Source organism: Cylas formicarius, unplaced genomic scaffold (genome assembly GCF_029955315.1).
Source record: "Cylas formicarius isolate icCylForm1 unplaced genomic scaffold, icCylForm1.1 PGA_scaffold_5__7_contigs__length_24384050, whole genome shotgun sequence".
Taxonomy (NCBI): Eukaryota; Metazoa; Arthropoda; class Insecta; order Coleoptera; family Brentidae; genus Cylas; species Cylas formicarius.
In genome coordinates this window covers 17,581,300-17,608,278 of record NW_026844341.1, presented here as the reverse complement: position 1 = coordinate 17,608,278, position 26,979 = coordinate 17,581,300, and the positions used below count along the sequence as shown (strand labels likewise).

Genomic DNA, 26,979 nt, shown 5'->3' with positions numbered 1-26,979 from the left:
CTCTAAGGTCCAGTTGCTGATCTGCAAGATCTTCGTCGATGGTAGGAGCTGAACATGAAGGATCCTTTTAATATATTAAACCATGTAGTAAAAAACGTCTAGAGTGAAAAATTACTTCATTAATATGACATTAGGCCAACAACGAGCAAGCACTTAAAGGCATTAACCAAAAAACAAACTGTAGAACATGAATGGTTCTTGACACATATTTAAATTAGTTATGAAGCAACCACAATGACTAAAACGACTATGAAATTATGAAAATCAGTCTAAAAATAAAAAAAATTCACGGTTGCGTTTTTCTCGACCCAGAATTAAAACACCTTACCTCTGCTCTTCTCTCTAATGATTTCCACATTAATGATATTAGGCCGCACCTTCAACCTTCCAATAGCAATGAGGCCGAGAGTAATCATACACTTGCCACTGTGGTCCTTCTTTATATCAAAAGTTCTAAAGAAGTATAACGTCAAAACCAGATTTACTATTTGTCCAAAAATCCCTCAACATCTGTGGTCCGTCAAAGACAAAATTCCATTTGAGACGCCATTAGTTTACAGCATTCCATGCATATGCGGCAGAGAATACATTGGAGAGAGCGGACAAAAAATGCAAATAAACTCATCAGCTCTTGCTGAACACACTCATGAAACCGGGCAGAAAAATTTTATTCGATAAAACTAAAATTCTTGCATGTAATCAGTTTTTCTACCAACGAAAAATCCGAGAAATCTATAAACAACCTAAGAATCTGAACCGCGATTCAGGTCTCTACTTGTCACCAATTTGGGAATCATTGGTCCGAGACGGTGTTTATAACCCTCATTAGCGCCCCCCTCAAACAATATATAGGCAGGTACAGAGTAAAATACGAGCCAGTTTCAGTCAAGCTCTGAAGAAGCCAACAGGATGATTGGCGAAACATCAGCAATTTCGACTCAGCAAAAACCGACGCAGGAGGAATCCAGACGCTTTGTAAAAAGTATTACAGTAGCCTGTGGAAGTTTCTTTGAAAAATGAATAGTCTAGATTCTAATTATGCTACACACTTAAACACAGAAAAACACATTTTTATGACAATTTTGATATATTACACACAGCCACAAAAAGTAGAAAATTAAATTTATTGGAAGCCATGGAGATTAACAGAATGAGACATTCAAATGTATTGCTTAACCATCAATTAGATTTAAATACCCCTCCTTTATTGAACTTTAATTCTCACAACAACATTAATTAAGGTTTAATGTCCATTTTTCGGTATATATAGTAGCAGGTAGTTTGTAAATATTACATTTGGTAAAGACGCGGTGTTGTCGAAACATTCGGTACATTTTCGCAAAACACGAATACATTCACTGACAGAATTAACAAATGTCACAATTCAAAGCGTGGGAAATATCTCCGAAAACATCGCATCGCTCCCAAATCCGTGCCGTAAACTCCCGGAAATGTCCGAAGTGGCTCGGAATCATGGGAAACGAAACTGACGTGGTAAAGTGACGCTTCCCGCACGCTAGATCGATGGGCAATTAGGTATTTTGCAGACTGGAGTAGAAAAAAATAAATAATTTCGTGAAAATCTGAACTTTTAGTTCTTATTTACTTTGATAAATGGATTTTCATGAAGTAAAAGCCACCTCAGTTCAAAAATTATGAAAATCATCAAAAAAATTTCAACGTTGCGTTTTTTTGCAGTGCAGTAGGTACGTGTCGCTGGAAAACGCAAACAAATCCAAACGATTTTTATATCACGGCGCATATTTAGCAATAAACGCTATCAATCGTGAGAGATTTAACGATGTTTGTCGCCGGCACCGGTAGCGTCTAATTTTGCACTTAAGGAGGACAATTTACCGCGGCTTTAAGTGGATAATACTCCACCGCGGCGGCGGTAAATCAGTCTAGGGCCGTCTCTTACCAGACCAGGCGGACCCCCCGTTAGCCTACGGGAGGAATTCACACCCGCCGACCTTATTTGCGTCCATCCTTCCTTGCCCTCGATTTAAACTAATCGCCAAAGCGGCACCGCATTAGTCCGAACCGACCTGGTGTAGTAAATACGTAATTATGCCACCCTCTCGGTTAACGGACATTCTGCGAACATCCCTTATGCTAGCGGTACTCCTGACTCCTCTCTCGGTAAGTCCCCTCGCCCGTATACTTCTCCAGGTTATTATTTTCTGGGGTCGTTTCAGGTGACGGCCCGCAACCGAAGAAGTATCGACCTCATAGCGGCCCACACACTCATCTCGGACACCAAACTGCCGACCGAGGTCACACCCAACGCGTACGAGTTGAAACTCCACCCCTATCCGGAGCAGGGTAACTTCACGGGCGAGGTCAACATTAACGTGACGGTGCAACAAAAGACGAAGAAGATCGTCCTCCATAAGCACCCGGACCTGGAGGTTGAATCACTGAGCGTGTTCCAGATCTTGGCGGTGGTGGAAGACCCCAAATCGTAACAGATCCGCCACTATCCAGGCACTTTTTCAAATGACTTATATTTCAGGGATAGCCCTGGTAGCCCGAAGGTGGGCTACAACGTGTTCGCGTTCCAATCTAAGTGGGAGCAGGTGAAGAAACAGTCGATGATGAACGTGATGCTCAACGACCACGCCAATTCCGGCGTCGAGCTCAGGATCAACATCAAATTCCGCGGGTACTTGTTCAATGAGACCACCGAGGGTTTGTTCAGGAGTTCGTACGTCGATCCGGAAACCAAGACCACCAAATGGTAGGTGACATCATCAGTATCCATCCGACCGTTCTAAAGATTTGTGTTTCAGGTTCGTGGCGACATTCATGAGACCCAACCTGGCTAGAAACGTGTTCCCTTGCTTCGACGAACCCGGCTACAAGGTACCGATCCAGCTGACCGTGGTAAGGCCGCGACACATGACCGCCGTCGCCAACATGCCTCTGGAATCTTCAACCGATCCCAAGTAAGAGATCTTAGCCCGGTTTCAGCGTTTACTTGCAATTTTCACTGATATCGCAGCCAATATTGGGTGTACGATACGTTCCAATGGACCCCGCCCATTGCCACGTTCTCCTTCGCCCTGGTCGTCTCCGAGTTTAGCTACCTCGTGCCCAACGACACCGACGACGGAGGTGACTGGTATCGCAAGATCGTTCGCTATATAATCTTTCGCTATCTCTTTTGCTAGCAGATATCAAATTAAGGATATGGGCGCGACCGGACTTTATCCAGACGCTGGTGAACGTGTCTGGCAAGGTAACTCGCTCGGTGAGATTCCTGGAGGATTTTTGGGGAGTGCCGTATCCTCTGCCGGAGTTAAACATCTTCGCCTTGCCCAACTACCAAGCGACGCGACCGGCCGACTCCTGGGGAATTTTGCTTTTCAAGTACTAATGCCGCCGGGTCTTGGTTCGAATACTTCTTCTGGGCATTGCAGGGAGAGCGAAATAAGCGGCAAGGGGTCGTGGCACCTCACGCAGGAGCTGGTGTACCAATGGCTCGGATCGTTAGCTACGCCTTTTTGGTGGAGCGACGCTCACATAAATAACGCCTTGGTGCGCTACATTACCGCTTACACCACCCTGAAGGTGGGCGACAACGAAACGTTCAACAACTGGCCAATGACGATGCTCTACTCCATATACTACGAGTTCAGCAAGAGATACCCGCACGGAAAAAGTACGGCCATTAAACAGGACTCCACTTCGGCCAAGACGGAGTTGGTGTTCAGGATGCTCAACTACACGATCGGCGAGAGCACTTTCAGGCACGGCATGCAACGGTTCATGGCGGATCGCCAGTACAAGACCTTTTTCGGCGACGACATCTGGCTTTCGCTCACCGAGCAGGCTAGATTCGATAAAACGCTGCCCGAACCGATCACCATCAACGAGATAGCCGGTTCGTGGATCACTAAAGATCGTCTGCCGGTCGTGACTGTCACCAGAGATTACGACAAAGGCACGGCGACGATGAAACAGCGGGTGTACCTGAGAGAGAGGCCCCACGACGTGCCCGACCAAGAAAAGTTCCTCTGGTGGATCCCAGTGGTGCTCGTCCGCGAGGACAAGATGAACTTCCGGAATTCGACGCCTCTGGTGTGGATGATGAAGGAGAGGGAAATTAAACTGGAAGACTTACCCTCCGCCGATAAGTTCGTCATCGTTAACCCTGAGGAGATATGTGAGTGATAGTCACGCCATTTAAGAACCTTCTGAGCACTTGCACCTCTAGCCCCTTTTCCCGTCAACTACGACACCCGCAACTGGAACATGTTGGCTAGTTTCCTGTGCACGGATCAGCGCACCAAGATCCCGGTGAACACGCGAGCCAAGCTGCTCCATGACGCGTGGAACTTGGCCTACGCCGGCGACCTCAGCTTCGCCACGGCCCTCAACATGACACTTTTTTTGAGGGACGAGAGGGAGTACCTCGCGTGGGACCCGGTCTTTACGCTGATCGATCACATCGGTAAACACATCGATAGTTCGGCGGTCCACAAGAAGTTCCAGGCGAGTATAAAGACGATAGCTTCGGATATGAGGAACTCACATATAGTTTAATTTATGCCCAAAATTACTAAGCCAAAAATTTCGCAAAATTGATAAGCGAGCGATAAAAATGTCTTTCCCAAACAGACATACGTGAGGCTGCTGCTCACTCCGCTTTACGAGGAACTCGGCAGCGAGCCCCAAGATGGCGAGTGCGAAGGTCGCGCCCACTTGAGGAGCTCGTCGAAGATATTCCTGTGTCAGACTGGCTACAAACCGTGTATAGAAGAGGCTCAGCGGGCGTTCAAGAAATGGATGGAGAGCGGGGACCCCGACGAAGGAAATCCGTGAGTTTTCCAAAGGAACTTCCACGGGCTACTGTAATAGTATTAACAAATCTGCTGGATTCCTCTTGCGTCATTTGTTGCTGAATAGAACTTGCTCAAGTTTCGCCAATCCTCTTGTTGGTTTCTTCTGAGCTGGCACTGTTCGCGTCTCAAGTTCTGTTCCCGCGCTGCAGGGACGTCAACAGCGACATATATGTCGGCTTCATCGACTATCAGAAAGCTTTTGACAGAATAAAACATGACAAACTGATGATGATCTTCGTGTTGGTCGGGATAGATGAAAAAGACCTCAGAATAATCAAACAGCAGCCGTCAGAATTGAAGACCAGTCGATGGAGGAAATAAAGATAGGGAGAGAGAGAGAGGGATTCGACAGGGATGTGTACTATCCCCTTTACTTTTTAATGTCTGTTCAGAATACGTTATAAATCCGTCTTTGGATGACGAAGATATGGGAATACTCAGTGAATAACATTAGGTACGCAGATGATACTATCGTTTTCGCGGATAGCTTAGATGGTCTGCAGGCGATAATTACAGGTATCGCAGACTCCAGCAAAGAGTATGGCCTTGACGTTAACATAAAAAAAAAACGAAATATATAGTTATCAGCAAAAATAATATACCACCCATACAACTACTGGGTAATCAACAATCAATAATTCGCGTCTCAAGCTACGTTTACCTTGGAACGAATGTTAATGACAGATGGGAACATTCAGTTGAAATAAGACAGAGGATGGAAAAGGCCAGATCAGCATTTACCCAAATGAACAACATTTTTGAAAGTCACTCTCTACTATGAAGAAACTAGAGGCTTTTGAGATTTGGTGATATAGACATATCCTGAAAATGATAGAACCACCAACGATGAGGTTCTTCGCAGAACGGGCAAGGAATGCGAAAGCGCACATTAGGCGCAACGAACAGCGATATGGTACTGTGCAGAGTAAGTTCTTTGGAAAAAGAGGCCCAGGACGGAGGACGGACAATCTCATGGCTCCACAATCTGAGAAAATGGTTCTCTCTTACAACCTCAGGACTTTTCAAAGTAGCAGTCGAGAAGATTAGAATAGCCATGCTAATAGCCAGCATTCGAAACGAATAGGCACCTTAAAAAGAAGATTTGGCCTCATGGTCAAGAATTCATAGTAGATTGTCATTTAAACACCGTAACATACGTTATATCATTGAATCAGAAACTATTAATAAACCTCTATTCTCCGATATTCTTATCAATAGAAAATCACACCTAACATTGGGTCATTGTGTTTACAGAAAACCTATGTACACAAAACGATACCTTAATGCATTGTGACTTCACGATCCGGCCCAAAAACTGAACTCTCTTATAAAATTATCTCAGCCCTAGTCACTGAACTTAAAATTAAAATAGCTTAACTCTGCTCTTTTCTCTAATAATTTTCACATTAAAGATATTAAGCGTTCCATCAGAAAATACGCTTCACCAACACCTTCCAATAGCAATGAGGCCGAAAGCAATCCTACACTTGCCACTGTTGTCATTTAAAACATCACTGACTACATACCAAAAGTTTTTAAGAAATATAACGTCAAAACCAGATTTACCACATGTCCAACAATCTCTCAACATCTTCGACACGTCAATGACAAAATTCCATTTGAGATACCAAGAGTTTACAGCATTCCTTGCATATGCGGCAAAGAATACATTGGAAAGAGTCTTAAGGCCAAGACAAATTAACTCATCGGCAGTTGCAGTTGCGAGTCTATAGAAATCTATAAGGAAACTAACAATCTTAACCGAGACTTAGGTCTTTACCTGTCACCAATATGAGAATCGGTCATCAGAAATGATGTTAAGCCCCTTATTTAGCAGTTCCAGACATGCTCTGATGAAACCAAAAGGATGGTTGGCGAAACATTAGCTAGTTCGACTCAACAACAACCAGCGCAATAGGAATCCAGAAGTTCTGTAGAGTGAGTCTATCGGACAGCGACATCTACCGGCCACTTTTTCAGGGTAGCGAACCAGTACATATGTCCGGTGTTCAAATGGGGCTCGAAGGAGGAGTGGGAGTTCGGGCTGCAGCGGATCATCAATTTTCCGGCAGGCAGGAAACCCAGCGAGCGCACTTACCTCTTGAAAACTCTTGCGGGGTGCCCGAACGACTCGTGGAAGATCGAGAGGCTGCTCAACATCACTGTACTCGAGCAGAACGGCAACTTCACCGATAACGACGTTTACCTTATCTTCAGTATGCTGACGGGCGGCGCTAACGGTTATACCACCCTGTTTAACTTCCTGAGGAGCAACTGGGACGTCGTGAAGTCAAGGTAAGATAATGGCGGATGCGCCGGGCGCGATAGCGTGACATCCAAGTTGGATTAAAGCAGAGACGGTTGAGCGGTTGTGTATTTTCGTGAATTAATGGTTGCGTGACGGTCTTATCGCGTCGATTTGGATTAGGAAAACTTTCCTCTGCTATAAATGCGGCGCCGCAGCTAGAAAAATCGGAACGTCTGATGACGGCAATAGACTATAAAACTATTAAACCTGACGAAATGTCAACAATGGTTTGCCCCGCGACGAGTGTTTACCAAACGCGGACTGATATCGCTAAAATTTGACCCGGTTTCACTTGCGACGCAGATTGACGAAAAAAAATGTTTGGGCCGATCAAGGTCGTCGACCGATACGCGCCCCCACCACCCCGCACCAACGAAACATGTGCGGAAATGCGAGACGCATTTTAACATTGACAACTTTTGTCTGCAAACCGTGCCATCGAGTTCCGCTAGAAGCCAAAAAGGGACGTATCATATCCCTTTTATTTTCTTGCCAGTGACGCGCGCTTGGGTTTTACTCGCAGAATATTGCACGTTTTTATCAAAAATTGCAAACATTAAAAGTTGATGGTTTAAAGAATCCTCAAACAATCAAACAATTTGTAATATATTAATTGCAGAAAAAATTAACGAAATTCTCTGTTTAATTTAATTTATAAATATTAATTATTAAATATTATTTATAAAGCATTCTTAAAAAAGAAACACAAAATTTCGTACTTAATTCCGGCCACTTTGGTCGATAGCTGGGAACATTTGGAATACCAACCAACCAATATTCTGCGATTCTTAATTGTTGGAGATTAATTAACAGAGTTCATGATCAATTATCGATAGTACACTATTCAATCATTACTTTGTAAGTATTGCAATTCAAAATGTAAACGTAAGTATTATTTACCTATAGAGGGTTTCTCTTTACCGTAGAATTGGCTGGCATGTCTCGAAATGTGGGACACTAATATTCAGTAGCTCAGCTGAGTGCAAATAATATTTTCTCGCTCCTACGTATAAGAATATCTCTCTAAGTTTCCAATCACGTTATTTGATTTTTTTTGGATGTTTGGAGTGTGCGCAATTGGTCTTTACCATTTGCACTCGAGTCTGAACCTTGTTTCAAACCACCATTCCACTGACGAGGGCTGAGACGAGGGCCAGTGCTGACACTCGAGCTCATTTTGGTTTTTGTATATTAAATGGCATTAGACAAATAATTTAATTTTTTTTAGTTTTTACCTTAATGATGGTGTCACGCGCCACTAAATATAAATATATAAAATTATGGTTCGATTTTTTTAAAATTTTGACAAACCAGCTTTTAAAGAGTTTGTCAACTGTCGGAGCAGTTTGAGGATAATGTTCCAGTAAATTGGTGGCACATTGGCAAACGTTAAAACGATAAAGCACAGTTTTCAAAGATATCAAAAATGGCTTCTAAGGTGAAAGTACCCGAAACTGACGACACAGATTTGGAAATCCTTTTAAAAGGCATAATAATCGAGTTCAACAAATTTTTCAAAGAAATTGCGAAGAATAGGATTTGTGCTCATATGTTGTTAACGGTCAGCATAAGGAGAATGAACAACTAACCAAGATAACCTAAAAAGCTTTTTTCTTTTTTTATTATTCCGCATGAAGTTAGCTGCATATCGATTAGTATGTAACCCATTATACATTTAAGCCTACTCCAGGTTCAATAACATAGTCATGCATGGAATAAACTTCTAAATAAGTGGTCATCCACAGGCATCCACACAAACAAGCACTATTTCACAAAACTGTAGGCGCTACAACTAAAACAATTCAATTAAAAGATGTACTAAACAATTTTTTTTCACCAAAATAATGACGTTCTTCTTCTTCTTTTACACTTTGTTTGGCCACTGCAACCAAAGGCAAATCGGCCAGCTTACAACGATGTTTAAAGTTTAATGCATAATAGTGTTGGTCACCCATTTACTGGCACTCATGTTTAACCGATACTACAAAAAAGGATGTTACCGACGTGTTGGGTGAAACAACGAAACCGTAGGACCCTTATATCATCAAAAAACTATCAATTGACTAAGATGAAACACAATAAAAATTCGACCTTGTTTTCGGCCTTAAATGCCGAAAAACTAGGGTTCTGTAGGCAGGGGACAAGAATCGACCTGTCTTGTGCAATGCCACCCACAGAATCCTTCGTGGTAAAGAAAACCAAAGTCGTATTAATCGAGTAACCCGCGTAGCTTGACTCGAATGTGAATGTCGGTATTAATAGACGTTGCGAAATTTTCTGGCGCGCGTCGAATTTAAAACTAATTATTTTCTGGCCGATTGGCCAATCGCGATACAGTTCGAGAACACGAGAGCAATTACGCGTTTCTGTGTCGATCAGTTTCGAAAATCGCCGAGGCTGGTAATCATCGTAAATTAGATTTTGTTACTTCCCAAAAGTGCTTTCGGGTACGAAATTAGGAAAATCGGTTTTTCCGTTGTCGAAAAAAGTAAAAAAAATGCTTTGACAAACTCTCTGACCCCTAATATGCTGAAAAAAATGTCATTTACAAGATGGCGGCTGATATTTGGCTAATTTGATAAAAAAACGCCTTCTGAAAAACCATAGTGAAATTTTTCAAGCTGGCCGGTTTATATTGTAATAAGTAATAAAAATAATGACCTCTGGGGAAGGGAGAGGAGGATTAATTATAAGGGTTATGTTGAGAAACAAAATTTAGAAAAAAGTTACTAATTGTGCCGTAATTGTTGTTGTTTAAACCTTGTCCCTTCTCGCTACCTCACTTATAATTGTAATAAAGATAACGCGATTCAATATATTAAATACATTTACCAGAAAAACTAAAAGACATTTAAGTATTTCTAATTAAGGTAAATTTAAGTACTACTTACTAATTATTACTAGGAATTTAAGTATTACTAATTAAGGTAAATTTAAAGACTACTAACTAATTATTATTCTGAATCACTCTCGCTCAACTCGGAATCAATTTGGCATTATGTTTATCGGCTGAAACTTGTTTCAGTTTTTTCTTTGGAAGCTTCCTAGGACTAGAGATATAAGATACGAGAAATCTTTGCAATCGAATTTTTCGAAAGTATCTATGCTCGTATAAAAATTTTATATCTAGATAACGGTAAGACCTATGGGATCGCCATTGGTACAGTAATGATCAGCGTCGAAAAAAAAATTTCTTTTTTTTGTCTGTCCGTTCTCCGTTCTCGTCTTTCAGTTTTTTCTGAGTAAATTTTGAACCGTTCGAGCTACAAAATTGAAGTTTGCCCCTTTTTTAGCCCCGCACAAGATGCATAAGTTTGTAAGAAATGGCGTCGACGCACCAAATTTAAAAGATAATAAGTCATTCTGGTATATGCTACTGTTGGACCTAACGAACCCCTTTTAAATAACGAAAAATAAGATACCTACCTAATGGAGTTGGTTCCATAATGTCAAAATATCGTGAAACAACTTGAGTCCAAATTAATTCGCTTTATTTTATAAAAAAAAAGTCACAATCTAAAAGTCTCTGAACACTAACCACACTCGAAAAACACCAAATTACAACTAAAATTAAGGTGGTAAAAGCCAAATATTGAAGAATAGGAATTTTGTTTTTACCTAATATGATAGGTTTTCAGGCGACTTAGACCACGGTGTGTCGGTCTCGCAATTTAGTTTGAGGATCAAATCGATTGGTTCACCCTGTAGATATACAAAACATCGCATGGGAGCACGCGCTACTAACCTGCGAAAATTGGTTTTAAATCTATGCTGCGTTTTCCCCCCAAAACCGGGCCCCATTTTACCGCATTTCGCACAAAAAATTGCGCTATTTGCTCAAAATGCATCCGCTAATATTATCGAGAAATTAACCACAAGGTCGCTGATTTGGACCAATCCCGTGGCCGCGGCACGTGTTAATTTCTTTCACGGTGTTTAATTTTCGGAGAAAAAGGTAATTGACGATAACGACACGGTAAATGCGAGGGACCCAATTATCACGAATCGCGAACGATACATTAATTAATGTTCGAATAATAAAAAAGCGACAATTATGCGCATCGATTACATTTTCCAACAATAGGCGCTTCAAATTTGGGCATGTCCACATTAAAAATACACAAAGGTGGCGTAGCGGCCTTGAACGGTTAAAACCAAGAGTGCCTTGCTTTTTAGAATCTAAAACATTAGCTAGTAGATAGCGGCCCTACTACGGTGTACGTTTTCATAGAGTTGGGAACGAAATATATGGTAGATAATCTTGACTGTTGTCACCAACGAACTTCTTATTCTACTTTATCCTGACCTAGTTATCTCGGCGACTCAGAATGATTAGAAACAAGGTAAAAACTTTTGAAATATGTTCACTTGAACATAATGTCACAATGTGACCAAACCAAAATAATTTCGCTTATGTGGTCCGACAGTTACTTTTTCTCAAATAACAATACTGCTGAAGTAATTTTTTAAAGAGACTTACACAGGCTACTGGAATACCACTTACTTACCGCCTGTGCAAGAGTTCTTCATACCCGTAAGGAAATAGACCAAATCAATAATTCTCTTCTGTCTCTACACCTTGAATTTTCTTTTATGTTGTTCCTATCCGAGTTCGAACCCTTTCAAACATGATTCATGACAAAGCTTTAACTTTTCATTTATCTACTACCCAAAATCACATTCAGAAATTTGAAAAAGTAACGTCAACTCTAGGACAACCATCAAACTCTTCTAAACTGCTGTGATAAATGTATCATCGCACCAATTTCGTCCTTGCCCCACGTCTTATCTACTACTATCTAAAACAGCTAATGAAATTCGATTTGAAGCCTTCAAAATCTAATATTGCCCTAAAATATCTAAAATCTAATCCCGACATTGTAATCCTAAAAGCAAATAATGGGAATGCTACGGTGGTCATGAACACAAATGAATATCAGGAAAAGATTGAAGATATTCTTCATATATAGAACGCAACCTTAAATCTGTTATTAAGGCTTCTTCTCTATCAGACAAATTTTCATCTGTCACCGCTCATGACTCTAAAATTCCTTGTCTCTACGGACTCCCTAAAAATCACAAACCAGAAATACCCCTTCGACCTATTGCCAGCACCATTCTTTCTCCAACAAAATTTGGCATAATGGTTAAGAATCTCGAGTAGAGTTTCTTAGACATTTAAACTCTATACACCCTACTGCCACGTTTTTTTTGAAGATTTAAATTAGAAAATTGGAATATTTAAAAAAAAAAGAAAAATATATATAAGGAAACAACGACAACCAAAGTAAATTAAGCGGAGAGTAGGGGTGGGTTATTGAGCGCCACTGGTCTGCCACGGAATGTACCAGAATTCCCCCTGTTATGGGTTTCCGTTACACGCCTGGACCCCACTTACTGTAATCTCTAATAAAAAAAATACAAAAAAAAAAAAAGTGAAAAATAAAATAAAAAAAAAATGTATATCGACCGGATTAGCTGACAGCTCGGTCTTGTGGGGTAGGTTAAGAAAAGAAACAGCAACATAAAAAAAAGAATTATTTAATAAGCTGTGCGTTTTACAATTGAATTAGAAAGTAATAATAATCTCCCATTCTTAGATATTCTTATCGATAGAAAATCAGACTTGTCACATCAGTATCCGGCTCAAAAATCATCGGTTAACAGCTCTCTTGTTTATGGAGTCGTAAAACTATTTTATCCCGAGTCACTGAACCTAGAATTAAAACACTTTACTTCTGCTTTTCTCTCTGATAATTTCCACATTAAAGATATTAAGCGTTCCATTACAAAATACACTTCGCTACAACCTTCAAATAACAATGAGCCCGAAAGCAATCCCACACTTGCAACTGTTTTCCTTCCTTACATTCAAAAGTTCAACATCTTCGATACGTTAAAAACAAAAATTCCATTTGAGTTTATAGCATTCCATGCGTATGCGACAAAGAATGCATTGGAGGGAGCGGACGAAAAATATCAACAAGGTTCAAAGAATATGAAAGATCGGCCTTTACCGGTCACCAATATGGGAATCAGTCATCCGAGAGCTCTGAAGAAGCCAACAGGATGATTGGCGCAACGTTAGCAAGTTCGACTGAAAAAAACCAACGCAGGAGTAGTTAATTATCATACATATTGGGGACTTACTTTCTCTTCTTGTTCGTTTTTTAGCGAACTGGCAGAATCTTCTGTAACCAGAGCCCGACAATGCAACGCCCTTACCATGTTCTATAAATCTACCATTGGTACGTTTTTCTTTATCAGTTGTTTTTCTACTGGCGTTGCTGTCTACAGTTTACATTATTCTGATATTACTGAAAAAGCCCCATCTAACTTCTTTAAGCGTTTCTCAATGTTGCCGAAATTTACTTCTTCTGCTCTCGTGCAGCTGGATTGTATTGGATCGTGGCACATCTAATTTAACAAAAGTCACTATCCTTGACAATGAAAGTTCTGAATTTCTCCCTGTTTCATCAGGTGTTCCGCAAGGTTCTGTCCTTGGACCTATATTATTCTTAATTTATATTTCTGATCTACATCCACCGAATATTTGAATTTGCATTTAATAGCTGACGACACTCAGCTATTTTACTCGTTCGATCCTAAATTATTTGATATTGTTACATCAATTTGGATTTGCATACCTTATTTCTATATTCTTCTAGGCATAATCTTGAACTTAATGCTAAAATATGCAGTATAATGTTCTTTTCTCCTAAACCTAACGGTGAACAAGTATCCCAAAGGTATTTATTGATTATTATTATTATATCAATAATAAACATGGCCCCTGACAGTTCGTCAAATCGACAGATTTCCATTTAAACTGAGCATTTCTTCTTGCTTTCTGTTTGAATGAAAATATCATACATCGTTTCAAAACAGACTTAAAAGGTCGAATTTTGCCCCCGTTATGATCAAACCGCTCTTGATAAATAAATAATTGCGGCTGGCATTAAATAATTACGTTTTATTATTCAATAAGCGCTGAGCGTATTTAAACGAATCTTAAATAGCGCGGGAGATAAAAGCCGCGATGTTGACACTGCTAAAGCCGCGCATACACAGCCGCTTTAGTCCGCTGGCGGTCATCGTTAGCTCGTTCTTGTAGGTTCGAGGAGAAGCCGATGCTATGGAACAGCATTGTGACGTCGGCGACCACAGTATTCAAGACCCAGGAGGGGCTGGACATGGTCAACGAGCTCTACGTCGAGAGGCAGACCGAATTCGGTAACGCAGACTTCGTGATCGAGAAGGCGCTGAAGAATATCAAGGAGGAGACCAAATGGAGCAACGAAAACCTGCCCGTCATCGAGAAATGGTTGGACGGCTACCTCAGCAGCAACAGCGAGAGGATCGGCGCCTGAAAGCCTCCCTCAGACGTGGTATTTATTGAGTTATTTGTTGATTATAATGCGTATTCCAATAAAAGTAGGTGAGAACGACGACTTTTATTTTGGTTCGAAATAACGTTCGCTTTTAAATGACGCCACCTAGTTGGCGCGCCCGGCACTAACGGCCTCTTAAAAACAACATTTTTTTTGTTTAAGATTTACGATAAAAAGTAATACTCCATTCAACCCAACTCCCAAAACTGCAAATAATAGTAACCAAAGGTAATAAGTGATGGGTTTTTGTCACCATTTGTGAATTATCCTCTAGGTAAGGTGTGGAGTGTCCCTTGAAAAAGCAAAAAGTTTTGACCACGAAGAAATAAAAACAAAAATGTTGAGTAGCTGTGAGCAACACAAATTCAATGCGAAAGATTCTTTTTTTTTAAGATATTGCCATCGGTTTTCTATAATCCAGCAATATTCCTATGAGACAAGGCTCGATTTTGGGATCTCTATTCTTCTCTCTGACTTTCCTTCTTCGAAACATGAATCTCTTCGTAATTAAACCCCCAAATGACTCTCAACTACTATCCTTTTTTCCAAGAATTGAAGTATTTGGTGCAGCTACAAAGCCTCGATATATCTCCAGGACATAACCTAAAGCTTAATGCCATTAAGTCAGTGGTGATGTTGTTAGGTCTACAAAAACAATTCTGTAAATTAAAAATTAAGTTTATAAAATTAAAAACTCTGCAGAACCTTCCTATTTATTTAAAAAAAATGGTAAAATGAACCAACATCTCCGAATGTGTGAATGTTATAATGCTTTCAAAGTGTATAATGATACCCCTTAAAGCATATCCATCTGCCAATTCTTTTAAGAATAATCTAAAAAATACTGTTAATGCGAAAGGAGTCCCTTTTTTGATTAACTATGGAACCCCTGGTAGCGGAGGGTCCTCAGGGTCACCAAATGACGAAAATGAGTCCCTTTCTTGATTGATTAAAAATGGGGGACATACCTCAAGTAGCAGAGGGTCGTCAAAACGACAACTAACCAAATGACGAAAATGACGTTATATATGACCTCAGCAGGCCGTGAAATTGACCTACTAATGTCTCGGACAAATGATGTCATTTAAATGTGGTCTTTTCTACGTGCATTAGTGTCAATTTTTTACGTCAACTTAGATTGTGGTGTCTACTGCCCAAAATATGATTTTTAAATTGTCTTTTTCTTTTTGCAGTGGGGAAAATCGAAAGTAAATTACATAGAATGTCTTTCGCGGTTGCGGAAAATGGAGAATTATAGGTAATGAAAAATAATGAGCTTTCGTGTTAAAAAAATGTAAGTATTGATTGATTTTTTCCTTTTGATTCACCTTGTATAAACGATTTGAACTTCAATACAAAACCACATCATAAAATTCTTGGTATAATAAAATTACAGAAGTCCCAAACGTCGTCAAAAATATAGGGTATTAAACTCACGGCATTTTTGACGAAAAGATGGCCATAAATCCGAAGACAATCAGTATAGACCATAACAACCCTACATTAGGTTATTGAGTATTAATGCGGGTATCTATTGATGCCATAATATACAGGGCCATTTCCCAAATATTTTGAATCACATATTAGGTAGCTGTTTCAATATACGGAGTGACAAAAAAAGTGGGAACACTCTATAACTTTTAAACAGCTCGAGATAGCGATTTGAAATATGGAACGGTTAATGTAGACTGCATGTCCAATTTTTTCACGATATGTATGTAGTCAACGGTTGCACTTCCGGTTTGAGCGGAAACGACAGAAAGTTTCGAATTTTAAATGGCACAATCCTATATTGTTTTCCATGTTTGGATTTAGCATACGTGGCATAGGACGCTTTTTCTCATTTTATTTGTTTTTTTAAATGTTTATTTCATTTTTGAAAATTGCGTCTAGGGGGCGGTGACTATCATAAATACTATTTAATTGTAAATGAAACTTTTCTTTACTTGTCTAATGGCAAATAGCATTTAAGGTAATGAACTATTAATTTTTTTGGATAAAATAGTTTTTTCAAGTGGGAACAAAATTTTTTTAAAATCGATACTCTTTTTGCAACATTTTCAAAATCCTTTAAAAAATTAGCTCAGAGGAAGTAAAAAACCAGATATCAGTTTTTTTACGATAAGCATATAGCGTTTCAGTTCCTTCGAAGGCAACTTTTAGAGCGGGTCCGGGCCTGACGATTAAAGTGGGATTTCGCAAAAACCGGCAGCTACTGGGACAAAAACCCGAAACTACAACGTCTACGTTAAACGGCGTTGATTAGGTTTAATTCGATAACGACTTTTATCATTCCAATAATAACGAATAATCGGTCTCGGACGCGGCAAGAGCGTCCCCACCCGCCTCCCAACGCACTACCCGGTGGACGTCGTCGTCGTAGCGCTCGACTCAGTAGTAATTGTTGCGCAAGTAGCCGCGATAACATGGCGAGGTCCAAAGTGAACAAGCTGGGGGACCTGCTGAAACAGACGCTCGGACGCGACGTCGACGTCGTCCGCGACGAGACGTCGCTCCTGACCGCACCCGGGGAACACTACGGTAGCGTCATGCTAGCGCTGAAGGTTAAGATAAAACGAAAATCTCGAGAGGAGGACCTGGACCTCGTCGCCAAACTGATACCCGCCAACGAGATGCTGCGCGTCGCGTTCGATATACCGGTGACGTTCAAAAAGGAAGTGTTCGCTTATACGGAGATGATTCCGGCTCTGGTGCAGCTTCAAAAAGAGCACGGGGTGCCGGAGAGCTTGTATCAGGACAGGCTCTTTCCCAGGTGTTACGGCGCGAGGCTAAACCTGGACGAGAACAAGAACGACGTCAACGAAGACGCCGTTCTTTTGTTCGAGAACCTGAAGGTGCAGGGATACTTCACCGAGGACCGATTGGTAGGTTTCGATGAACACGCGACCCGCGTTATCCTCAAAGACCTGGCGAGGTTCCACGCGGTACCGATAGCCCTCAAACTATTGAAACCGGCGGAGTTCGAAGAGAAGGTGAGGCCCTGTACCGTCTTTAACAAGGGCCTGGAGCAGTTGCCCGCCGAGGTTGGCCTCGCTTTCCACAACTCCATCATGGAAGGGGCCAAGGATATCCCCGACCTCGAGCCCTACCTACAGCGGCTTCAGCGCGTCGTAGATGACGCCCTGGTCAGGCCCTATGTGCAGAGGCACAGTCCGAACGAGCCCTGGGGCACGGTGACCCACGCGGACTTTTGGGTGAGCAACACGATGGTGCTGAAAGACAAGTCCGGTCGTACCGTGAGCAACAAGATAGTGGACCTTCAACTGATGCGGTACTGGTCGTGCTGTTGCGATTTGGTTTTTTTCCTCTTCACCAGCGTGGTGAACGACGTGCTGGAGGAACGCTTCGAGGAGTTCCTGAAGCTCTATCACGAGACGTTCTTAGATACCTTGAGGTACTTCGGGGTGGACATGGACTTATTCGGCTGGGACCGGTTCGTGGCGGAACTCGACGAGGTCGCGCCCACGGAGGTATATCACGTCTTGGTGATGCTCAAACCGATCTGTACAGAGCGGGGCAAGGTCACCAATACCGCGGAGGAGTTCCAGGACTCCGACTGGAGCAGGAAAGATTTGCTGGGTCCCAACCATCGCAGGAAACTGAGGGATACGGTTTTGGGGCTCGTGAAGCGCGGCTGGATATGAAATCGAATCGGAATAAACAATAAGCGGTTGTTTGTGCGTTTGCGACTTGTATAATAACAATAATAAATTCTTTTATCTAGGTTATACCGCCGAGAGTGTTTATTTCCGCGTTTTGCACAAAAAAAATATTGTTTATATTGTTATTGAAATGTTACGGCGGCGAAACGTTGGCCATTTACGTTACGATAATAAAAACGGCGAGAAAAAATTGCGAAAAGGAAAGGTATACGACGGAGGACCGCAGGTGAGAAAGTATTTTACGGAAGCGAATTAAGCGGAAAGAAATGGCAAAAAATAAATGGCTTTTCTTAAGCGTCGAAAAAACGATCCGCAACAGCAGTGTGGGCGTCGCGTTCGGCTAAAACATAAAAACGAGAACTTTGATAAATGTCACTTTAATCACGAGTTTGACTTGGCAGCAGTTTTTTCAAGATTTTGAACGTGTTGCACACGGCCATTAATTTTTTAGTGGATTTTTGCAAACATCACGAATACATTCACCGAGTGATGTGTGACGTGGCCATCAGAGCTGACAAACGTCAAAATACAAAAATAAATTACTCTGGAACCAACTCAACGCACGCTAGATCAGTTTATTGGGAATTTTGCGTTTAGACTGCAATATTTACCACAAGCCCAAACTAATGTTATTGTTATATTACAGTAATAAATTTAAAAAAGGAACATTTTATTAAAAAACACCTGCATATTTCTGATTTTTATTTTGGGTATTTTATCGTCTTATGCACATTCACCATATCCTTAGAAAATACCCATTTTTTATGTTGTCGGTTTTTTGCCAACCAAAATTAAAATAAGTGCTATAGGTAATGACGCTTTTGAAATTTAGTTTTTTAACATCTCTAATTTGAATATTTCGTGCGTCCCCAAAGTTATAATTCCTCGTCGTGAAATTAAAATAAGTTTCCGTTACTTGTGAAACATTTTATTTTTTGTGACGTTTCGGCCTTCAAGACCTTCTTCAGACATTTAATTTTAACCTTAAGCCAAAAATCAACGGTTCACTATATAGTTGTTTGGTAATTTACAGTTTTACAACATTCACAACAGACATATCGAATATGTAATGTGTAATTCGCCATCTTATCAATGTGGCTTGTCGAATTACATATTCGATATGTCTGTTGTGAATGTTGTAAAACTGTAAATTACCAAACAACTATATAGTGAACCGTTGATTTTTGGCTTAATTTTAATATTAAATGTCTGAAGAAGGTCTTGAAGGCCGAAACGTCACAAAAAATAAAATGTTTCACAAGTAACGGAAACTTATTTTAATTTCACTAAAAAAGGACCAAAAAAAACCCAAGAACCATTTCTTAAGTGTATATATATATATATATATATATATATATATATATATATATATATATATATATATATATATATATATATATATATATATATATATATATATATATATATATATATATATATATATATATATATATATATATATATATATATATATATATATATATATTCTCACGTATTGATTCACGGATGGAAAAATGTGATGACACTATATTCCGGGATATCATCCGTTCGCTCGTTGAACTCCGACTGGAATCCTGCATCCGACTGGAATCCTGCAAATCTTGCATCCGACTGGAATCCTGCAGACGTTTCGCCAAAATCTCACTTGGCATCTTCAATGCTCGCGCTCCGAAAACACTTCGAACACTCTATATATATATATATATATATATATATATATATATATATATATATATATATATATATATATATATATATATATATATATATATATATATATATATATATATATATATATATATATATATATATATATATATATATATTCAACATTATCTAATTTAATGAATTTTATAAAGCAACGTTCTCTCTCTGTATGAGTAAGCTTATCGTAATTGTATAGAATGTTTTGAATTTTATTTTGTAACGTTTGCGTATAACTAATTTTTTTTAAATTGCACATTCCTTAGACAGGCAGGCATCTCTTTTTAGCACACATTGAATGCACATTATTTTATTGTTGAAGGAGTTGCGCTACCAGCCCTACGATCGACGTGAAGTCTGTGGAGGTCACAAAAATGTAATACGAGTGCAACAAAAAATAGCACACGGCGGAAAATCAATTCGAACAGAAATGATTTTGCAATTTACATCTCTAAAAGTTATATAATAATAATAATTACGAGGCGTCTTATTGACATTTTCGACAATTTTTGTTATCTGCTATATTTAATATTTAATAACACAGACATGTTGTTGAAAAATGTTAAATTTTCATTGAAGGGGTGCGTTAAACTTTAAAACTCAACAAGAAAGTTTTTTTTTATTATAAATTTGGTTCGCTTTACAATGTTAATGTCGTAATCGAATAGCGACATCGTTTTATTAAACAGATCCGCTTACACGTTATCAGCGATTATTCCATTATCAATTCAAATTGCATCGACACATGCATTCGTTAGTTTGCCGCGTGGATATTCGTCGCGGAGGAAAGGTTGCGTCTACGATGGACCCAGTGGCGCGCCGTCCAAAAAAACTCGTCTATTTTAATATACATTTTTTTATTTATAAGTAACTTATAGAAAAAAAAAACAAATAAATACTCTACGAAAATCGGGCTCATATCCAGCCGATCCTCATCATTGACAGCAACGTGTGTATGAGCTTTTTCCTGTGCACGGGACCCAGCAGGTCCTGCCTCGTCCAATCCGAGTCCTGAAACTCTTCAGCGTTCCTCGTCACCTTACCCCTCTCAACGCACACGGGCTTCAGCAAGAACAGGATATGATACAATTCCTCCTTTCCCGCCTTGTCTAACTCGTCTTTGAACTTATTCCAGGCAAAACGATCCAAGTCGATTTCGTAATCGCTCAGCGCGTCAATGAAGTGGTCGTAGTACGTTTTCACCAGGTCGTCGAAGTGCTCGTCCAACACTTCATTCACGACGCTGGTGAATAAGAAAAACACCAAATCGCAGCAGCAGGACCAGTACTTGACCATCTGCAGGTCTACGATCTTGACGTCGACAACTGCGCCTGCTTCGTCTTTCAACACCATCACGTTACTGGTCCACAAGTCCGAGTGGCTCATGGTACCCCAGGGCTCTGCCGGAGGCGGCCTCCTCGCCCACGGGACCCGTTTCGAGCGATCGATTGCCGCTCGGATACGTTCCGCGTAGGGTTCGAGCTCTTCTGCTTTGACACCTTCCTCTATGGGTGTCTCGAACGCTTTACGAGCGGCCTCGGGCCACTCATCGAACCCTTTGGTGGGTCCGAGCCCCGGGAGGACCTTTTCGGAAAAGACTTCCGGTTGGAGGTGCCTCGCGGCGATGGGAACCGCGTGGAACCTAGCGAGGGCCTTCAACACTAATTTGGAAGCTTCGAAATCGAACCCGACTAGACGGTCGAGGGTGGTATAGCCTTTCACCTGGAGGTTCTCGAACAGAAGGACGCCGTCCTCGTCCACCGGGCCTCCGTTCATGTCGATGCTGGGCCTCGCGGCCAGACACCTGGGGAAGAACTTGTCGAGCACCTTCTCCTCGCGTATCTTCCTCTTGCGTTGGAACGCGACCAGAGCCGGGATGGCTTGGGTGTACGCGAATATCTCCTTCTTGAAGGTGATCTGCACATCGAAGGTGTTCCTCAGCATCTCATTGGACGGGATCAGTTTGGCAACGAGGTGAAGGTCGTCGGTGTCTGCGGAAGACCTTCGTCCGAGTTTGACGTCGAGCGCGAGCATGATGCTGCCGTAATGCTCACCCGGAGCGGTCAGCAGCTTTGTCTCTTCCCGTAGCACCTGCACGTCGTGATGCCACGACCTCTTCAGCAGCTCCTCCAACTTTTTCACATTCGAACGCGACATCTTGTGAGATCGCGGCCTTCGGACGTCGCTCGTATATATACCGGGAGATAACGCGCCTTTTTTTCTTTCAAAAAATCTCACGATACGGCCGCACAATTCGGTTTAAAGTGCGTGCGCTTTTTTTCTACTCTTCCGCCGCGATAACGACGGGCCCCAAGGTCCCTGGATGTGTTTTCTCCGTCTCCGGTTACTGGGTGTTTTTTTTTCTCAATTTAACACTCGAACGCGATTTTTTTTGGACGCGTTTTCCCGCCCCACTTTTAGATAATCGTCGTGCACGCAATACCGAGGCTGTCTTGCGTTATAGACCAGTCGGTAGGGGCTAATGGAGCCCGCAGATAGCGATCTAATCTGCAGCCGCGAAAAAAAAAATCGGGGTTACGACATACTGAACGGATTTAACGAGATTTGATTTTGTCCGGACTTTTTGAAGCTTTACAAATTTGAGCGGCACAATTTGTTAGAGCAAGGTGATGGGGACATCGGATAGGAAGAAAATTTTAAGAAGACAGATACGAACAATTATAAGTATATATATATATATATATATATATATATATATATATATATATATATATATATATATATATATATACTGGGGAACTTTTATTGTTTACAGAGGTTTTCAACGTGACATTTTGGCTAAAAACGTCGGTATCCTTGTCTACCTTTAGTTAAACTAATATCAAATGTCCTGTAGAAAGAAGTGAGTAGTTTTGACTTGGAGGCTATACATATGGGCGATTCCGTTCTAACTTTTTTATTTAAAATTTCTAAGATTTCAAAACTAGACCTTTCAATTTTTTTATGCATATCATTGATCTATTTTCTCTTTTTAGTTCATTACCCTAAGAAGGGCTTAGTGATTATGATGCTCTTGAAGCAGTGCTTAAGGTATTGTGCCATTCCGTTCTATTCTGAGCTATGATTACGGTTTCATGAAGGCCATGGCCGATAAGATCCTTGGTTTGATCTATCCATCTTTTGGGTGACCTTCCGCGCGACGGTCTTCCTTCTACCTTTCCTTCGACTATTAGTAGTTGCAGCGAGTCCGTTCTTCTTGCAATATTTCCAATGAATGTTAGAAAGCTTCGATTTATCATCTTTGACAGATTTAGTTCAGTATTTAGTTCTTGTAGAACGGACTCATTTGTACGACCATATTTCAAAGGCATCTATCCGCCTTGCATCGCTCTTCTTGATCGTCCAGGTTTCACCTCCATAAGTGGCAATCGGGAACACAAGTGACTTCAACAATCTTAGTTTGCTGTTTTTAGTGATCGCTGTATCTCTCCAGATCTTACTTAACTTAGTTAAGGATCCCAAGTACAGGTACTTATTCACCATATTGAACCCAGCTAAGGTTTTTACGTGAGGTTGGTTCTGGTTTTGCCGATCTACAATGATGACATTAGTTTTGTTTGGATTTAATTTCGATCCAAATTCTGCACTAGTTTCCTGGAGACGGGGCATAATAAAATCCATTTCTTCTACACTAGCGTGTCGTCGGCATATCCCAGATTGTTGACCTTTCTTCCCCCTACAGATATGCCACCCTGCCAGTTATCCAGAATGTCCCGCATTATGTATTCGGTGTATATGTTGAACAGTAAGGGCGAGAGAACACATCCTTTTCTGATACCCTTCATCGCTTGAAACCTGTTTGATGTGACATCGTTGATTCTTATCAGACCGTAATTATATTTATAGAGATGTGGGGTAAGTATTATTAAGTGGTCAGGGACCCCCATTTCTTTGAGTATTTGCCACAGTTTTGTCCATTTTACCAAGTCGAAGGCCTTGGAGTAATCGACAAAACAGAGGTACCTTGTTATGTTAAATTCTCTAGCTTTCTCAATTAGTTGTCGTATGTTTCCTATTTGTTCTCTCGTACCATAAAGCCGGCCTGTTCTTCTGCAATCTGGGGTAGTAGATATGGTCTAAGTCTGTTATTAATGATCTGTAGGAGAATTTTGCATGCTTGGGGTATTAATGCAATCATGCGGTAGTTATTGCAGTCTGCTGGGTGACCCTTTTTATACAGTGGCATATAAAGTGAGCCTCACCATTCGCCTGGCCAAACTCCTGTCTTCCAAACTCGATTACATATAAAATGCAAAACATCAACTACAGGCTGACCTATTGACTTTAGTATCTCTGCAGCTATGCCATGTATGCCTGGACTTTTATTGTTTTTGAGGCTCTTTAAGGCGCGTTCAACCTCCGATTTAAGAATCCCGGGTTCGTGTTCGGTAAGTGTAGAAAAGTTTACGGTGTTAAAGGGTCCGTCATCGCTGTAAAGTTTATTGCAGTATTTCCCTCAGACCTCAGCAATGCCATCCGGATCGGTAGTCATTCTACCATTTTCGTCCAGTATAATTTGTGTGCGAAGTCTAAACTCACGAGAGAGGTATTTTACTTTATTGAACGGTTCCCTAGATTGGTTGGTTTGAGGAGTGCTTCTCTATTTCCATGCAGATTTTGTGAATGTGTGCGTTTTTATACAGCCTACAGCTGATTTTATTTCTTTGTTGATGTTTTTCAATTTTAACTCTTTATCAGATATTGTTGCTGGTAAGGCTTTTACGTGTTTTCGATGATGCGGATCACTTTCGCAAAATCGATGAAATTTAATTGCGCATGCAGCGTGTATAAAGTGTCCTTCACATCTCGTCGACCTTCAAAGTTACAGCAAACATGGGTAAAATTTGCACAACACACTCTGTATATGATTGTTTTCGAGAAAATAAGTTTTTTCTGAAACCATGCAGTGCGCCCGAAATAACGATTTCAATATGAATTTTTTCAAATATCCCGAGCAACGAAAACCGCAAATACAATGTGTTGATGCGGCCTATGACACTGTTTGAACCCATTCGCCATATTTTTTACGATTTTTGATTTGCGGCTAATAATTTACTCTGTAAAAGCATCTTTTAGATTTTTGCCTATAATTTGAAAACTCTGTATATAATGGAAAAAATGCCTAAAATAAATGTTATTGCACTGGATCTATTTTATATATTTATGTATTTTTTTTATATATTTATTTTTATTTTATATTTTTCTGGACACTTAAATTATAAAAAAAAATATTAAAAAATACTTGGTAAAATTTGATCTCTACCGTTTAAATGTGGACAGAGACTTTTACTTCTTTGCTAATTTTAAAGGTGATATCAAATTTAGGACATTCATTTAGCACGGAATATCGGGAACACCCTGTACAATAGATGAAAACCTTAAATACAAAAGTTTTTGCTATATATGAGGGCTGTGTCGCAATATAAAAGAAAGTGAGATCTGAATCATAGTCTTTCATTTATAACCAATTTTCAATAATAGGGCGACCCATTTTTCGGTTTTTTTGAATTTGCGGCGCACCCTGTATATTATTAAAAAATTGTCAAGAACAAAAGTTTACGGAGCCACATCTTTTGCGTCTTCTGGTTCAAGAATTTTTTTGGTAAACAGTTTTTGAAAAATGATGTTTTTTACAGATCCTTGCACACGCGATTTTTATTTTTTTTTAGAATACTTCCCTATACCCCAGCCCCCCATTTTCACGGGGCACAGCGGCATATACGTGCCAAATATGACGTCGATTGCTTTAAATTTCGGACACTTATCGTGTTTCATAGCAATGTCCAAAAACAGTCGAAAATCGCGAAAAAAAGTTGGCGAAAAAAAGACGACGTCGTATCAGGGCCATTTCTTATACGCTAATGTTAAATATGACGTCAGCAGGACGTGAATTTGACCTACTAATGTCTCAGATGAAAGATGTAATTTAAGTGGCGTCTTTCTTACGTCACTTAGTATCGTCAATTTTTGTCATTTAAGTGACATCTTTTTTACGTCAACCTACTTAGTAAATTAGTGTAATTAAAGTAAGTAAATTAAATTTCATAGAACGTTTTTTACGTTTGCGTAAAGTGGAGAATTATAGTTAATGAAGAAAGATTAAAAATTTCAATAAATCCGAAAACACTCAGGATAGATTACCCTATATTCTCTATATTGTCATTTCACGACGACATTCTGAGGTCATTTTTGTGGTGTTAATGAGACACACTTTTTTGACGTCAATTTGACCTGTTTTTTGGACCACTAATGAGTAGCGACCATGAAATTGACGTTACTTTGACGATCCTCTAGAACGTTATATAAAATATATGATGAAATGTGTTCCAATTAATACTAAAATGTCATTATTAGATTCCTAATTAATCATCATTGAGAACAAACAATACAAAAACTAAAATATCACGTTAAAACAGAATCACCCATATATATGAAATCTAGTTCTTTGGTAGCAACTGGAAAGTCGGTACCAAAGAAGAGTTGCCATTAGTCATAACCCCTAAAGCGACTATGAGAAACCTGCCAACTATGGAAGACTGGGTCCAGAACAAAACTAGTTGGTTCACACAAGAGTGCGGGATGCGCATGAAGGATGAGTATGGAAGCAGCATGTTCTCTTCAAATTCAATGAAAATATATGAGTCAGGTCAGAGCGACATTGTCAAATATGAAGAAACCCAAAACTTTATCATGACAGATGTGAGCAATTGAAGTCCCTAGGGTAGATTTTTATATAAGTCTTAAATCTACAGAAAACAAGATCAAACTTTTTTACTTGAATAAAGTAAGAAAAATTTTGGTAAACCTCAATCATATATAAGGAAGATGTGAAGATGAGTCGTTCTGGCCAGACACTTTTAAAATATAACCAATGAGACATGGGATCTTAGGGAGTTGCAGAATTCTCAAACCTGAGCAAGAGGAGTACTTGAAGTCCAAGGAAAACAGACAGACAGGCAGGCAAAGGAGCAAATCCTTCACGAGGTCGCCACTAAAACCCAAATAAAACCACCTCATGCAAAACA

The 26,979-nt window shown here is 40.2% G+C and overlaps 3 protein-coding genes across 3 annotated transcripts; 2 read left to right on the top strand and 1 right to left on the bottom strand.

Annotated features, from left to right (window-relative positions):
* The first annotated feature begins 1,903 nt into the window (after window positions 1–1,903).
* On the top strand, window positions 1,904–14,600 carry LOC132702067 (aminopeptidase N). Its single transcript, XM_060670477.1, has 11 exons — window positions 1,904–2,142; window positions 2,199–2,464; window positions 2,516–2,740; window positions 2,793–2,948; window positions 3,005–3,117; window positions 3,177–3,372; window positions 3,423–4,168; window positions 4,220–4,497; window positions 4,624–4,823; window positions 6,828–7,142; window positions 14,270–14,600. The coding sequence occupies exons 1-11, from the start codon at window positions 2,071–2,073 to the stop codon at window positions 14,523–14,525; spliced, it is 2,823 nt and encodes a 940-aa protein (XP_060526460.1). The 5' UTR covers window positions 1,904–2,070; the 3' UTR covers window positions 14,526–14,600.
* A 2,268-nt stretch (window positions 14,601–16,868) lies between these two features.
* LOC132701989 (uncharacterized) lies at window positions 16,869–18,902 on the top strand. Its single transcript, XM_060670370.1, has one exon. The coding sequence runs from the start codon at window positions 16,973–16,975 to the stop codon at window positions 18,209–18,211; it is 1,239 nt and encodes a 412-aa protein (XP_060526353.1). The 5' UTR covers window positions 16,869–16,972; the 3' UTR covers window positions 18,212–18,902.
* Window positions 18,903–20,815: 1,913 nt separating this feature from the next.
* LOC132702081 (uncharacterized) lies at window positions 20,816–22,548 on the bottom strand. Its single transcript, XM_060670499.1, has one exon. The coding sequence runs from the start codon at window positions 22,088–22,090 to the stop codon at window positions 20,849–20,851; it is 1,242 nt and encodes a 413-aa protein (XP_060526482.1). The 5' UTR covers window positions 22,091–22,548; the 3' UTR covers window positions 20,816–20,848.
* Window positions 22,549–26,979: the final 4,431 nt, after the last annotated feature.

Excerpts from the sequence above, each read along its gene's own strand:
- LOC132702067 (XM_060670477.1), top strand. The coding sequence starts at position 2,071 with ATGCCACCCTCTCGGTTAACGGACATTCTGCGAACATCCCTTATGCTA. Across the intron at positions 2,949-3,004 it reads GAATCTTCAACCGATCCCAA|CCAATATTGGGTGTACGATA; the intron begins GTAAGAGATCTT and ends CTGATATCGCAG. Across the intron at positions 7,143-14,269 it reads TGGGACGTCGTGAAGTCAAG|GTTCGAGGAGAAGCCGATGC; the intron begins GTAAGATAATGG and ends TCGTTCTTGTAG.
- LOC132702081 (XM_060670499.1), bottom strand. The coding sequence starts at position 22,090 with ATGTCGCGTTCGAATGTGAAAAAGTTGGAGGAGCTGCTGAAGAGGTCG.
- LOC132701989 (XM_060670370.1), top strand. The coding sequence starts at position 16,973 with ATGGCGAGGTCCAAAGTGAACAAGCTGGGGGACCTGCTGAAACAGACG.